The sequence below is a fragment of the Ursus americanus genome, chromosome 5 (genome assembly GCF_024610735.1).
Source record: "Ursus americanus isolate L20-20 chromosome 5, mUrsAme1.1.p, whole genome shotgun sequence".
In the NCBI taxonomy this organism is placed as follows: domain Eukaryota; kingdom Metazoa; phylum Chordata; class Mammalia; order Carnivora; family Ursidae; genus Ursus; species Ursus americanus.
This window is the reverse complement of record NC_142131.1, coordinates 45,757,752-45,773,626: the sequence shown is the minus strand read 5'-3', so window position 1 is coordinate 45,773,626 and position 15,875 is coordinate 45,757,752. Positions and strand designations below refer to the sequence as shown.

At 38.6% G+C, this 15,875-nt stretch overlaps 1 protein-coding gene across 1 annotated transcript in view; it reads left to right on the top strand.

Annotated features, from left to right (window-relative positions):
* Nucleotides 1-7,640: 7,640 nt before the first annotated feature.
* IL31RA (interleukin 31 receptor A) overlaps nucleotides 7,641-15,875 on the top strand; it is a 49,069-nt gene continuing 40,834 nt past the window's right edge. The window contains 1 exon segment of the mRNA XM_045795018.2: nucleotides 7,641-7,722. Within this exon segment, the coding sequence (XP_045650974.2) occupies nucleotides 7,668-7,722 (55 nt within the window). The 5' untranslated portion in view covers nucleotides 7,641-7,667.

Genomic DNA, 15,875 nt, shown 5'->3' with positions numbered 1-15,875 from the left:
ACCTGAGCCGAAGGCAGATGCTCAACCGACTGAGCCACCCAGGCATCCCAATCAACAAACTCTTAACCAGAATTTTATTTCATGCACAACACCTTCAGTCAGGTGTGACACATATAATAGGTGTTTACTAAGTACTGGCTGAACAAATCAAAGAAGTGCTGTTTTTATGCCCAAGTTTAGCTCTGCTAGATAATACCTTACAATGGGGTTTTTAATATCTTGTAATCTACTAGGTAAGAGACTACCACTCTTTCTCCTTATTTCTGCTGAACTCTTTTACTTAGTGGAACATTGCCTGAGGAAGGTGGGGAATGGGTTTAAAATAAAACATGAGTTTGGAAAACCTATCTTGTTTTAAAACTTATGTTTCTGAGGTGCCTGGGTGGCTGAGTCAGTTGGGCATCTGACTCTTGGTTTCATGGTCTCAGGGTCCTGGGATCGAGCCCTGTGTTGAGCTCAGAGCTCAGAGCTCAGAACCGAGTCTCCACGTCCCTCTTTCTCCCCCTCTGCAACCCTCCCCCGGCACACGTTCTCTCTCTCTCAAATAAAATCTTTTAAAAAAAAACCCCAAATCCCTTATGTTTCTTTCCCTTTGCATTGTAGTCTCTTCCTTAGTCTTTTTATGTCCTTTATGATTTTGTTCATTGCAAAAGAATGTGGAATTATAGTGCTCACAGGAATCCCAGAAATCATGTAATTTAAACTTTAGATTTGTGGGAAACTGAGGGTCAGGCTGCCTTGGCTCCTTTCTTGGCTCTACCACTAATGTTAAGTTTCTCAATTGTTTTGTCTTCAGTTTCCTCCTCTGTAAAATGGGAATAAAAATACTATCAGTGTTTTAGGATTGTTGTGAAGATCTAAAGAGGTAATTAAAGTTCTTAGTACTGTGCCTGACACACCATAAGAGCTCCACATATTATTAATCATCATTATCATAATAAATTGCTAAATAAGAAGCTTAGGTAAATAAGTGCCTTGGTTTGGGCTTTGCACATAAATAAAAAGCACATAAATAACAGCGCTAAAGCACTGGCTAGTGTTCCCAAGTGGAAGAAGTGATGTGCTTTACAGAGAAAATACCTATTAGATAAGCTTCATTTAGGCATGAATTATACTGTTATTGGCTCTAAGTTTAAGGTTAATGCATCAACTATATATACTAAATAAGGTATCTTTAAGCCAAACACACATAGAGCAAGGTTATATATTGATAACTGATGAAAGCATTGTAACCAGAGGCTTTCATAATAAGAATTATGAAAGTCTGTTCTTTTAGCTGCTACTTTCTTCCCCTCATCTCCTTCTTCATTTAAAGCTAATCACATGATTGTATTTTTCCCTTTTCCAGTTAAAGATATTCTCAGCATTTCACCCATTACCACATTTGTAAGGACTTCCTGAATAGAAAATTTAAAATTTAGTTGTTCCTTTTAATTGTTTATGACACTTTCAGATGGTATTTTTCCTGTAAAGTTGAGTAGTCTCACAGAAGCAGATTTTTTTTCCAGTTACCATTATGCACCTCACTTCCCAGCATAAATGGGTTAAGTGCCACCCTGGCTTGGATTTTGCTTAAAAGCAAAGAGAAAGCTTCCAGACAACCAGTCAGGAAATATTCACACATCCAAATTCCCCTCTCTGTCCTGACTTGTGCTGTAGGGGACAGAGCACCTCTGATGGGGAGCTTTTGAACCAGCAGGACATCTTCTGGACACCACAGGAAGGTGAGTGCCACATTCCTATAGCAGAGTCGGGTACTCAAATCCTTGCAACTTAGGCCTCTTTTTCTTTTACTTGAGAATCTTTTTCTGCTTTCTTCAGTGAAGTTATAGGTCAGAACCCACCACATGAATTATTCCTTAGACTGGTCTTTGCTAATTATGGAGAATCTAATCTTTTGGCAGTTAGTATTTTAAATTGCTGCAGTAGGGGTGGGGAATTATGGGGGCCAAAGTTCAGGGGCTGGTGAAAATATGTGAATATATATAATGGATATCTTTCTGGAAACTCTAGGCTAGAGAAAATTAGACCTAGGAGCTTCAAAAGAAGATCCTTTTTTGTGTACTAGTGTTTTGTGGCAGGAGGGTCTGAGGGACAGTAAATCACTAATAGCTACTGTTTGATTTTGGTGGAAAGAGTCCAGGCTTTGGAATAAGACAGTCATGGGTTTGAATCCCAGCTACACCAAAAATGTTTTTGGACTGGTTACATAATATCCCTGAGCCTCAACTTCCATATCTGTAAAGTGGAGATAATAATACCAAGTCCACAGCAATTTTTAGAAGGGCAAGATATGGGGTGCCTGGGTGGCTCAGTTGGTTAAGGGTCTGCCTTCAGCTCAGGTCAGGATCCCAGGGTCCTGGGATCAAGCCTGCTTCTCCCTCTGCCCCTTCCCCTTGCTTGTGTGTGCGCGCGCTCTCTCTCTCAAATAAATAAAAATCTATTTTAAAAAAGGCAAGATATCATTTTTGTAACATAATCAGCACTTTGTAGACTCTCACTATCACATCATGATTATGTTTTTGCCAGTCTTGCTGCTGGCATCTCAAAGTGTTCTTTGTGTGAAGGCATCCTGAACCTCAATGGGTTTATAGACTTTGAAACTGAATGTGGTTTTTTGACAGCTTTTTAAAATTTATATATAATTAAGTATAACATTATATTAGTTTTAGGTGTATAACTTAATGATTTGATATTTGTATATATTGTGAAATAATCACCACAGTGAGTCTAGTTAACTGCCATTACCATCCATAGTTACAGAATGTAGTGGGACTGAACGAGGCTTGCAGCTTGCTACTTCCTCCCTCCCATCGGTAGAGTTCACAGGTTCTTAATTAAATTTATGGCCAGAGTGCTGTACCTACAATTTATTCCTTCTTTGCCCATCCTTTAAAAACCCAATTCCATGCTATGCATGGTTCCTGGCACAGAATGGCTATCAACATACATTAGTTGAGTGAAAGTATGAATAAATGAATGAATGATTGAAAGTAGGACCAGCCCTGGGAAAAATCACATAGTGGTACATTTTTGTACAAGTGTATTCAGATGATGCTTTGCATCCAGGATGCAATCTTGACTGGGAGTTGTTGAACTGCTAAAGGACAGCTTGTGTGTGTTGGGGGTGTGTGTGGGGGGGGAGTGTAATGGGGGACTGCTATAGAGTAGAACACCCACACTATTTCTTTTGCTTTGGTCATATGAGACAAGATGCAGGAACGCAGGGATAATTTAATGTGCTAACATTTTTAGCAGAAACTGGCGGAGGAAGCATCTCCTCCTTTGTTTCCTGCTTCTTGTCTTGTCTCCAGGCACTGAGCGTAGCCAGCAGTAATTGCTTGGATTTGTTTTCAGTCCTTCTTCTCGTAACAGTAGCTACTACTGGGTTTACTCCTTTAAAGTTAAGATACCACAGGTTACTTAAGTGGCATCGCTATATATTCTAAGATTCCTTTAGTCCAGTGTGGAATATTCATAGTGTCGTTTGAGAATTCTGGGTCTCCATTAAATGCTGTATTCAAATGAGGTCCCACTAATAAGAAACTCTATATTTCTAGGAAGTAACCTTTCATTGAAGAGAGTTGTTCAAAGCTGCTGCATTTAGAAGTTAGGGCTGATGACCTGGGGCATGCAGGGAATGATTTGAATTCCTCCAGAGGGTGGCAGAATCTTTGTGAATTTCCTAGGGCCCAGAGTCTTGCTCAGATTTAGGGAGAACGAGTTACCTCATATAAGACTTCAAGAGACTGATAGGGTTTTTTTTTTTTTTAACATGAATTTTCACAAAAGTTTTCTTGTGCCTAAATTCAGATAATTGTTGAGAAAAGGTAGCCTTAAAAAAAAAAAGCAGTACATGAATATGTCTTCACTTAAATACATGCTCTCAAGCAAGTTGTAAAAGAAAAGTGGAATTAGGGTCTCCAGAGCTTTAGCAGTCCATCCTCACTGTAGCAGTCGGGTTCTGATGAGGGGAATGTGTAATACCAATCACCTTTCTCGTCTGTCCATGTTCTCTGCAGTTTGCCAGTGACCGTGCTGACACGGTAGAGCACAAAGTCCTCCCCTACGCAGTAGATCCATTCACTGCAGGGAGAGAGGGCACCGCAAACAAAATCACCACCACCTGTCTTACCAGAACTGAAGCTTCTGGCCATCTGGTCCTGCATGGTCATTGTGACCACTGTATTTCATCTGTTGCACACCACAAAGTGCTCTGGGTTTTTAGGAAGCAGGATCACACTGTTGACCATGGTATCTGTCCCTGCAGTGCTGCAAAGGGATTTAAAAGTATTTGAACATTCTGTAGCCTTCATATTCCAGATCTTTACAGTGCCATCAGAGAATGCACTAATATAAGGTCCATCTGTGTAAAAGTTGCTTCATTAACAAAGGAGGAATGGCCGCAAAATTCCTTCAGGGTTCTCCCAGATTTTAAACCTTGAATTCTAATTGTCTCATCACAAGAGGCACTAAGGATATGACTGCTTTCCTGAGAACAGGTGACACATTTACTGTGCTCAAAGGGAGTGGGGAGGATTCTTTTCTTTTTTTAAAGATTTATTTTAGAAAGAGAGAGAGAGAGAACTCAGGTGAGCACGAGTGGGCTGAGGAGCAGAGGGAGAGTATCCTCAAGAAGATTCCCTGCTGAGCATGGGGCCTGACTCAGGGCTCCCTCTCACAACCCTGAGATCATTACCAGAGTCGAAACTAAGAGTCAGTTGCTCAACTGACTGAGCCACCCAAGGTGCCCCCAGGGTAGTCTTTCTAATGACTCATGTCCCTTGTTCAGGGTCTCCTCCCCTAAATTAATCATCAAAGAAGGCTTCACGGAATCACAGCCATGGTGGAGATTTTTGGTTTTGAGTTTTCTTTCATCAAGAATGTGGTTAGGTCTGATGCATTGTCTTGTTTTGGAGTGTATCACTCCAGTACCAGGAAATTTCATCATCTCCTCCAGGAGATAGTACTGGATAAACTCTGCCAACTTCTTGCTTTTTTAACCATCAATATTTTAAAGTGTGAGGGGACCTGTCCTTTGTGTCCTCAAAGTCTCCTTCCACTTAAGGTACAATTAGTCGAGCAGTTTCCTGCAACTCAGTGATGATAATGATTTTCCAGATTCACCTGGATTATACCCAGATTTCCTTGGCTGGGGTTTTGAGTGAACTCAAGCTCTTCAACTGCATATTCATCCACTGGTTTACTCCCACAGATAACTAGGATGACCTTTGTATACTGATTTTGCTAGTTAAACTCCCAATTGAACTTATTTCTAAGTTCTTCGGAGACATCTCAGGTTTGTTCATGTTTACTATCCACAAGCAATCACTTTGTGGTGGTTCTTAAGTGTATGAGGGGACGTGGAAAAGGCACTAGAGGACAGGCAAGTGGTAGAATGAGGGCGGGGCACCTGAGTGGCTCAGTTAGTTAAGTGGCTGCCTTTGGCTCGGGTTGTGATCCCAGGGTCCTGAGATCGAGCCCCACATAGGGCTCCTGGCTCAGCGGGGAGCCTGCTTCTCCCCTGCCTGCCATTACCCCTGCTTGTGCTTGCTCTCTCCCTCTCTCTCTCTCTGTATCAAATAAGTAAAATCTTAAAAAAAAAAAAAAAGAATGAAGGGCATCATTATTTAACAGCACTTGTTGGTTTTCCATAGTCATTGGCTCATTTCTCTCCTTAGATGCTTTGTGCTCTTGTTGCACTCTTATAATTACAGCACTTAACATGTGATACTTGCTATGAGTACCCATGCTTCTGTCTCTGCAAGAAAATCCATGGTTCTCAACCCTTTTTTTTCCTCAAACCCATTTGGGGGGATATGATATGGAGCCATCAGGAACAGTAGCTCACTTTGGCATCCTCTCCATCTTCTGACTCCCTTCTCCTTGTTAAAAACCACTGAACTACAGCAAAGCTGTGGACAGGATCATCTTTTATTCCAAGCACCTAATATGTGGCTGGGACACTGTTGAATGAATAAGAGAATACGTGAGGTCACCAGCTGATTCAAGGGGGTGCCAAGGCTAGAAAACTTAGGCAGCGTCAACTTCTAGAATGCCCCTCTTCAGCTACTGCAATTTTCTAGTTTTGTCTCTGAGTATGATTTAATACTACTGATTTTTTTTGAGAAGGATTTTTTAAAATTCACAAATAACAGATGAGTATTTTCATTTTAAAGGAGGCAAGCAGTAATTACCATTCATTTTAAAATGTTTTATTCAACAGTTAATATTGATAAGATTTAAAAAGAAAACCACATGTCAGGATAACAATTTTAGTTTTCACATCCATAATTACTCATTTATTGAGAATTTGAGCTTCATAGCTTTTATAGGGTTTTCATGGTTGGACCTCCCTTCCTTTCCAGAATGCTTTTTGGATTAGTATAAAGGTGTGTCTTCTAGCTAAGAAATGGAGAAAATTAAGACAATGTTCTGAATAATTAGGCACCAACAAATACTATTAGTGTTATAATTAATTTTGAAGAACACTTATTTCTCATTAAAAAATTTAAAAATTTCCCTTTATGTTGTACTCATTTAAATCAAAATGGTTATTTTCTGAGAGAGTAGCTACTGCTGTTGAGTAGCAGGTGGTTACTATTGCTGTTATGTAACCAGTCTCCTACTGTTTCCTGATGGCATGTTTACCATTACAGACCCAAGTTCTCATTCTGCTTTATTGCCATAGGCATTTTCAGCTTGTAAGATATTTCAATTGGTTTGTATATGCGAAAATGTTATCCTGGTGGTTTTCTCCGGAAATGATGCATGTGAATTTTTCTCAATTTATTTTGTTGAGAACTCTTTCTTTTTTCCTATTGAAATGTGGAATCTTTTTTTTTTCCCCAGAAATGAGTTATTGCTTTTACATTTGCTTTATCTTTAGATTATCCCACCATCTCTCTGTGGGATGAGGTAAAGGGTTAGCAGCCTTTTTGTTCTAATTAATTCCATTAACAGTATTATATGTCTATCATGTACCAGTACGTACTTACTTAGGCTTCAAAGAGGAATAAGAGGAGCTTCACTATTCAGAAATTCTATGTAGAGAAGCCAACAGGTAAATTGCTAAACATCATTCCGTGTGATACATGCTAAGAGTAAGTGGCATGAAGGGGGTTTGGGGCACAACTCCATCTTGGGGTTCAGGCAGGAGAGAGAGAAGGTTAACCTTGAGATAAGTCTGGAAGGTTGGATTAATTTTCCATGAATGAGGGGAAAAGGGTATTGTAGGCAGAAGGAACCACATGAACAAACCATGGGGATGTGACATACCATGGCACTTTTGGGAAATTAGGAGTCGTTCCATTTGGCTGCAGTGCTTAGGGCCTGAGGCAGAGATCAAATGATGGTCTCAGATCTAAACAACTCATGGTACTTTATTTCTTGGTGGCTGGTGTAATTTTCATGTTACATGATGGAATGAATTACGGACAAATTAAAAGTTGACTGGGGATGATGAAGTTATTGTGAAGGGATCTATGTGATAATAGCCAAAAATATAATATAAGAGAAAAAAATTAAACAATAAAGGAGTCTTCCTTAAAATCCCCAGAATCTGTTTGTCACTGGAAATAGAGTTGTTTAAAAGGGATAGGAAGCTAACTTTTGACTGATGATGCTTTCAGTTCTCTCCTCAGCCTTCCTGCGTTAACTTGGAGACAATGTGGGCCCAGGCACTGTGGATGCTCCTTCTACTCTGCAAATTTAGCCTGGCAGGTAGGTTGATGGGTGCCCTTGTATGGGATTATGTGATTCTCACTAACTTCTTTGGACAAGAGCTGTGAATTTGACTGCAAAGGGACTCCCAGACCTTGGTCATATGTGGATGAACAACAAGGTATTTGTGAACTCCCTGAATTTCTGTGGATGGGTGTGTGCATGTTGTTGTATACATATGTGTTTGCAAATTTGGCAAGGTGGCCTATCATATTTTCAGAGGGAGATATGACACCCCAAAAGGCCAAGATCCACTGTTTTAGAGTGGTTGTAAGTTCTTGTCTCAATAGTTTTTATGTTAGGAGCAGTCGTTTCATGTAAAACACACATGTAAAAACAAAAATATGTAACTTTAACAGTATTTTCAATAATTTCCAAGGATATAAAGGGAAATGATGAAATAAAACATTTTTACAATCGTCCAACTTAAGACTATGGACCTAATATCTGTATAGTACCTTGCAGATTTATTATCCATTACTTTAATTGCATCTTATATTAAAAAAAAATAAACATCAGAGAGGAGAAGTGGGGATTGGTTACTAGGAATGTAGAGAAGTCATCACGTCATGTACCAGTTTGCTAGGGCTCTCATTACTACACACTGAATGGCTTAAACGACAGAAATTTATTTTCTCATAGTTCTGGAGACTAGAAGTCCAAGATCAAGGTGCCTACAGGGTTGAACTCCTGACACCTCTCTCCTTGGTGCATAAATCGCATTCTTCTTGATTCCTCTTCGTATGGTCATTCCTCTGTATGTCCTAATCTCCTTCTCTTACAAAAACACCAGTTGGATTGGACTAGGGCCTACCCTGATGGCCTTGTGTTAACTAATACCTCCTTAAAAACCCTGTCTCCAAAGAGAGTCACTTTCTGAGGTAATGGGGGTTGGGACTTCAACATATGAATTTGGGCATATATAATTAAGACCGTAACAGGTAGTAATTGGGGATGACCAAGAGGCAGTCGTAATCCACAGATAATGTCTTCCAGAACTCTCCTTTGGCATGACCTGCCTTGTAGCCCCCTAGGATACACCTGTGGTACTTAGGAGTTTTATAGACACTATAGTCAAGTAGGCGTGTATCTCTCTGTCTTATCTAGCCTCTCCTGGCCAGCTCAGAAACCAAAAATCAGTCTCAGTTATACAATTTACAGTTGAAGTTATGTGCATTATGGCTTCTATCAACTCACCATTCCCCTCAACTTATCTCTTTCTATTTTCTCTCTCTGGCTTCTTCTCTTCTTATTACCTTTTACTTATACCATGTCCTACACAACTGATTCCAGTTTCCACCTGACTTGCCTTCTACAATATCCTTCCCTAGGTCTCAATCAGCCCTGCCCTTCTTCTCTTTGGAGGCATTTTTCAAAACACTAATTTTGCAACAGCCCTAGGTGATATGAGCATATAGGGAAGAAGGAAGATCGAGAACAATGAATTTTGAAAAATGTTCTTTTTGCATGTGGGGAATTCTCTGATAAGCAAGAATATTTTCCTTATCTTTCTAGGAGGAAAGTTAATGACTATTTCCCCTTATTTCTAAACATAGGAGAAATCATTATTTTTAGAAACATAGGAATGTAGTTATGTTTTTCTTTTTTCTTTTTTTTTTTTTTATAAAGATTTTATTTATTTATTCGACAGAGATAGAGACAGCCAGCGAGAGAAGGAACACAAGCAGGGGGAGTTGGAGAGAAAGAAGCAGGCTCATAGCAGAAGAGCCTGACGTGGGGCTCGATCCCATAACGCCGGGATCACGCCCTGAGCCAAAGGCAGACGCTTAACCGCTGTGCCACCCAGGCGCCCCATGTTTTTCTTTTTTTAAGATGTGGGGGAAGGATAGATATGCATAAATGGTAAATCTAGTCTTCAGGTGTCCATTTTTAAAAAATAAAAATTCTGTTTTTGAATAGTTTTAGATTTATGGAAAACTTGTGAAGATAGTACAGAGAGTTCTTGTATACCCCTCATCCAGTTTCCTCCATTGTTAATATCTTATAATACATTTGCCAAAACTAAGAAAGTGATATTGACACATTATTGTTCCAAGATCGAATTCAGGGTACCATATTGCATTGCATTGTCACATCTCCCTAATCTCTTGTGGTTTGTGACAGTTTCTTAGTCTTTCTTTGTTTTTCATGACCTTAGCACTCTTGGGTACTTGCCAGGACTCCTGGGTTTTTATAAAAAGTATAACAGAGGTAAAAAGCCCTTTGTGCTCTATCACACATAGCAGTCTTCAGATGAAGAGTGGATAGAGATAACGGATAAGACTTAAAATCAGCACCCTGTTTGCCAACAAGTGGACAGGGAGGATGATAGAAGTATAGGCTTTGAGAATAGTAGTGGTTCCTTTATGTAAAGTGAAAGCAGTTCCAATGTGTGGGGTCACACCTGATAACAGGCAGAAATGTAATTGTAAGTAAACCAAGTAAGTCAAAGTGAATCCTAATATTGTTTGTTCATCTGGTTCCTTCTTATTTCAGTTCCTCCCAATGCCCTAATTGTGATAAAACTAATCTCAAATGACCCGAGATACATATGCAGAATTCAAATGTCATGAGGACACTTGAAGAGAGAAAACTACTGAAAAAATGAATTCTTCTCCCAAGTCTTAGAATCCTGGATTTTCAGAGCAGACTGTCTACTTTTTACATTAGTCAGGGAAAGTTGTTTATGCTGTAAAAATAAGCCCCATATCTCAGTGTTTAAAACAGCAGGAGGTAAGCAGGAGCCCAGGGTGATGAAGGCTCTACCATCTTAAGACACTATCATCTCAGCATGGAGTTGCAGGGTATGCAGGAACAGAGGAAGGAGAGAAAGGAGAATCATGCACCAGAACTTAAACGATCCTCTCATTTGGCCAGAGCAAGTCACATGGCCATGCCTAATTTCAAGAGGGCAAGAAAATAAAATCTTGCTGTATGTCCAAGAAGGGGAGATATTGATGAGCACTGGAAATATGACTGAATGCACATTTTATTTATCACAAGTCTCTTCTATAATACTAGGGTAAGGGATTAAAATATTCCATTCCAAAATATGCTACTTTGCCATGGGGATTATTTTGATGTGGAGGCAGATGAGAATCAACAGATGCAGAAATGAAGCCTACCGCATTAGTTTCCCACGTGGATTTACCTTCCTGCTGTTTGCTACCCTTGGAAACCTAAATTCCTTTTCCTTTGTCCTGTCTCTCCTGCACAAATTTATTGTATTTTTGTTAAGATGCTACGTGGGCCCAAGATCTAACCACCTCTTTGAATTACTCTTCATTGAGGTTTCTCCTGCATTATATATGCTGCATGCATTAATAAACTAGTTTTTTTCTTTTTATCTGGTTTTTTTTTGTTGTTGTTGTTACTCTCATTTTATAAGGCCCTAGCTGCAGAACCTAGGAGGGTAGAAGGAATAGAATTTTTTTTCTCATATACCAATATCTCTATAAGAATGTTGCTTTCTTGCCATATTCCAAGTAGTAAGGACAGACTAATGTAGCTCCATTAATAAGCTCATGTGGAATGGAAAATCATTTTTTACAAGATTTTATTTATTTATTTGACAGAGAGACAGGGCGAGAGAGGGAATAAAAGGGGGGGAGTGGGAGAGGGAGAAGCAGGCTTCTCTGCTGATGCGGGGCTCGATCCCAGGACCCCGGGATCATGACCTGAGCCAAAGGCAGACACTTAAGGACAGAGCCACCCAGGCACCCCTGGAAGATCATTTTTAAAACCATTTTCTCTTTTCCTGATGCCTGGGGAACCAGATGGTTCTGGTTCTGGAAGCCAGATGTTTGACTCCTTTTCTGACTTATGGCTTTTATACATATTAATTAAAGCTTCTGAACGACTGAATGGAGGTGTTCAGGGAAGGCTGGGAAAGTAAAGACACTGAGTTTTGACCAGGGTACGTTTGGATCCATAAGGATCTGTTTCTATAGTGATTTTTGTGGCTGGCTCTGGAGTCAGCCAATGCAAGACAAAGTAAGAATGAAAAGGAAATAAAACAAAATATGACTGTAAGAGGGGCCATAATGAGAATAGCACAAGACCAAAGAATATTCTGGGGATACAAGGAAAAACTTCTTGTTTCCTTGGTCTCCAGCAAAGGCTTAACTTTGAAATCCTGCTAAGAGTTAGTGTGATGGGTATAAGTGAAATGCGTGAAGTGAAGTAAGGAGCAAGCTAATATTTAATGAATATTTAAAAAAAACAAACTTGTCCAAAGGACTAAAGACCGACCCATGTATAAATACACACACACACACACACACACACACACACACACGTGAGCGCACACACGCGCCAGCCCTCTACCATCATCTCTGAGTCATGGAGGCAGAGTGAGTTGCTAAGTGAGAAGTTTGTTCCTCTGGGGATATTATGGGCTGACCTTTGGCTCACTGCCTTGCAGGATTTTGCATGTTCCTGCTGGCAGCTGTGAAGTGTAGAATCTGTTAGTATTCTGATTCCTGACCCCAGAAATTCTCCAGGGAGGATTTCAAACCATGTGGGCTCTTTGAGGAATGTGTTACTGGTCTAGCTTCTCCTCTCCATGTAACATGCAGTATTATTTGGTTCAGGTCCAGTTACCTTGGTCTTTTTAAGCATTTGGACTTGGAGATCACTGTCTTTGTCATCATTTTAAGCATGCAAGTAGTAAAGATAGAAAATCTTTTTAAAAAACTGTTTTATTTTAATTCCAATGTAGTTAACATACAGTGTTACATTAATTTCAGGGGAGCAGTACAGTGATTCAACACATTGATACATCACCCAGTGTTTATCACAAATGTCCTCCTTAACCCCCATCACCCATTTCACCCATCCCCTATCCACCACCCCTCTAGAACCATCAGCTTATTTTCTAAGAGTCTGTTTCTTGGTTTGTCTCTCTCTCTCTTTTTTCCCTTTACTCATTTGTTTTGTTTCTTAAATTCCATGTATAAGTGAAATCATATGGTATTTGTCTTCTCTGACTGACTGACTTTGCTTAGCATTATACTCTCTAGCTCCATCCATGTTGTTGCAAATGGCAAGATTTCATTCTTTTTGTGGTTGAATTATATTCCATTATATATATATATAAAATATCATAATTCATATATATATATATATATATATATATATATATATATATATATATATATATATGGCATCTTCTTTATCCATTCATCTATCATTGGACACTTGGGTTGCTTTCATATCTTGGCTATTGTAAATAATGCTGCAATAAACATAGGGGTGCATGTATACTTTTGAATTAGTGTTTTGTATTTTTTGGGGAGTAAATACCCAATAGTGTGATTACTGGATTGTAGGGTAGTTCTATTTTTAGCTTTTTGAGGAAACTCCATACTGTTTACCACAGTGGCATTCCCAGTTTGCATTTCCCCCAACAGTGCAAGAGGGTTCCTTTTTCTCTACATCCTCAACAAAACTTACACTTTTTTGTGTTTTTGATTTTAGCCCTTCTGACAGGTGTGATGATGAGTGAAGTTGAGCATCTTTTCATGTGTTCATTGGCCATCTGGATGTATTCTTTGGAGAAATGTCTAATGTCTTCTGCCCATTTCAAAATTGGATTATTAGTTTTGGGGATGTTGACGTGTGTCAGTTCTTTATATATTTTGGATAATAACCCTTTATCAGAGATATCATTTGAAAATATCTTCTCCCATCCAGGGGGTTGTCTTTTGGTTTCGTTGTTTGTTTCCTTTACTGTGCAGAAGCATTTTATTTTGATGAAGTCCCAATAGTTTGTTTTTGCTTTTATCTTCCTTGCTTCAGGAGCTATATCTAGAAAAATGTTGCTACGGCAGATGTCAGAGAAATTACTACCTGTGCTCTCTTCTAGGATTTTTATGGTTTCAAGTCTCACATTTAAGTCTTTCATCCATTTTGAATTTATTTTTGTGTGGTGTAAGAAAGTGGTCCAGTTTCATTCTTTTGGATGTTGCTGTCCAATTTTCCCACCATCATTTGTTAAAGAGACTGTCTTTTTCCCATTGGATATTTGTTCCTGCTTTGTTGAAGAATAATTGACCATGTAATTGTGAGTTTATTTCTAGGTTTTCTGTTCTGTTCTGATCTGTTTGTATTTGTGGTAGTACCATACTGTTTTGATTACTGCAGCTTTGTAGTGTAACTGAAAGTCTGAAATTGTAGTGCTTCCAGGTTTGCTTTTCTTTTTCAAACAAAATTGCTTTGACTCTTTGGGGTCTTTGTGGTTCCATACAGATTTTAAGATTGTTTGTTCTAGTTCCTGGAAAGTATTGTTGGTATTTTGATAGGGATTGCATTAAATGTGTATTGCTTTGGGTAGTATAGACATTTTAACACTATTTTTTTTCTTCCAGTCTATGAGCATGGACTGCCTTTCCATTTCTTTTTGTCATCTTCAGTTTCTTTTATCAATGTCTTATTGTTTTCAGAGTATAGGTCTTTCATCTCTTTGCTTAAGTTTATTCCCTGGTACTTTATTATTTTTGGTGCAATTGTATGTGGGATTGCTTTCTTAATTTTTCTTTCTGCTACTTTATTACTAGTATATACAAATGCAACAGATTTCTGTATGTTGACTTTGCATCCTGAGACTTTAATGAATTCATTTATCAGTTCCAGTTTTTTGATGTAGTCTTTAGCATTTTCTATATATAGTATACTGTCATCTGCAAATAGTGAAAGTTTTACTTCCTCCTTACCAATCTGGATGCCTTTTATTTCTTTTTGTTGTCTGTTTGCTGTGGCTAGAACTTCCAGTACTATGTTGAATAAAAGTGGTGAGAGTAGGCATCCTTGTCTTGTTCCTGACCTTAGGGGAAATGCTTTCAGTTTTTCCCCATGACTATGATGTTGGTTGTGGGCTTATCATATAAGGCCTTTGTTATATTGAAGTATGTTCCCTCTATCCCTACTTTGTTGAGGGTTTTTATTATGAATGGGTTATACTTTGTTAAATGGTTTTTCTGCATCTATTGAAATGTCATATGGTTTTTATAATTTCTCTTATAGATGTGATGTATCATACTGATTGATTTGAGAATATTGAACCATCCTTGCACCCCTGGAATAAATCCCACTTGATCATGGTGAACGACTTCTTTTAATGTATCATTGGATTCAGTTTGCTGGCATTTTGTTGAGGATTTTTGCATCTATATTCATCAGAGATATTGGCCTGTAGTTTTCTTTGTTTGGTGGAGTCTTTATCTGGTTTTGGTATCAAGGTAATGCTAGCTTCATAGAATGAATTTGGAAATTTTCCTTCCTCCGCTATTTTTTGGAATAGTTTGAAAAGTATTTAAGTATTAACTCTTCTTTATATGTTTGGTAGAATTTGCCTGTGAAGTTATCTGGTCCTGGACTTTTGTTTGTTGTGAGCTTTTTGAGTACTGACTCAATTTCCTTTCTAGTAATGAGTCTGTTTAGATTTTCTATTTCTTCCTGTTTCAGTTTTGGTAGTTTTATGTTTCTAGGAATTTATCCATTTCTTCTACATTGTCCAATTTGTTGTCATAATTTTTCATAACATTATATATTTGGTTGTCTTTCTGTGGTGCCACATTTCTTCAGATAAATTTTTTGCCCCCTTTTCTCTCTTTTCTTCCTCTGGGCTCCCTATAATGTGAATGTTTTCAGACTTGATGGAGTCACGGAGTTCCCTAAGACTATTCTCAATTTCATCATTTTTTTCCTTTCATTTGCTCAGTTTGGTTACTTTCTATTACTCTGTCTTCCAGGTCATTATTTCTCTGTTTCATTTAGCCTGCTACTTATTCCATCAAATGTATTTTTGATTTCATTTATTGTGGTCTTTATATCTGATTCTTTTTTATCTCTTTGTTAAGGGTCTTACTGATGTCATCTATTCTTTTCTTCGGTCCAATGAGTATCTTTATGATCATTCTTTAAACTCTCTAACGGGCATATTACTTAAGTCTGTTTTGGTTAGGTCTCTTGCTGTGGTTTGGTCCTATTCTTTCACTTGGATATATTTCTCTGTCTTCTCATTTTTTGTAACTGTCTGTGTCTGTTTCTGTGTGTAAGGTAAGTCTCTTTTTGCTTCAGTGGCTCTCTTTGCCTATTGTGAGTAGTGTTTGCTTCCCAGCAGCTGTGGCCTATGTTTAAACAAGGTACACTCT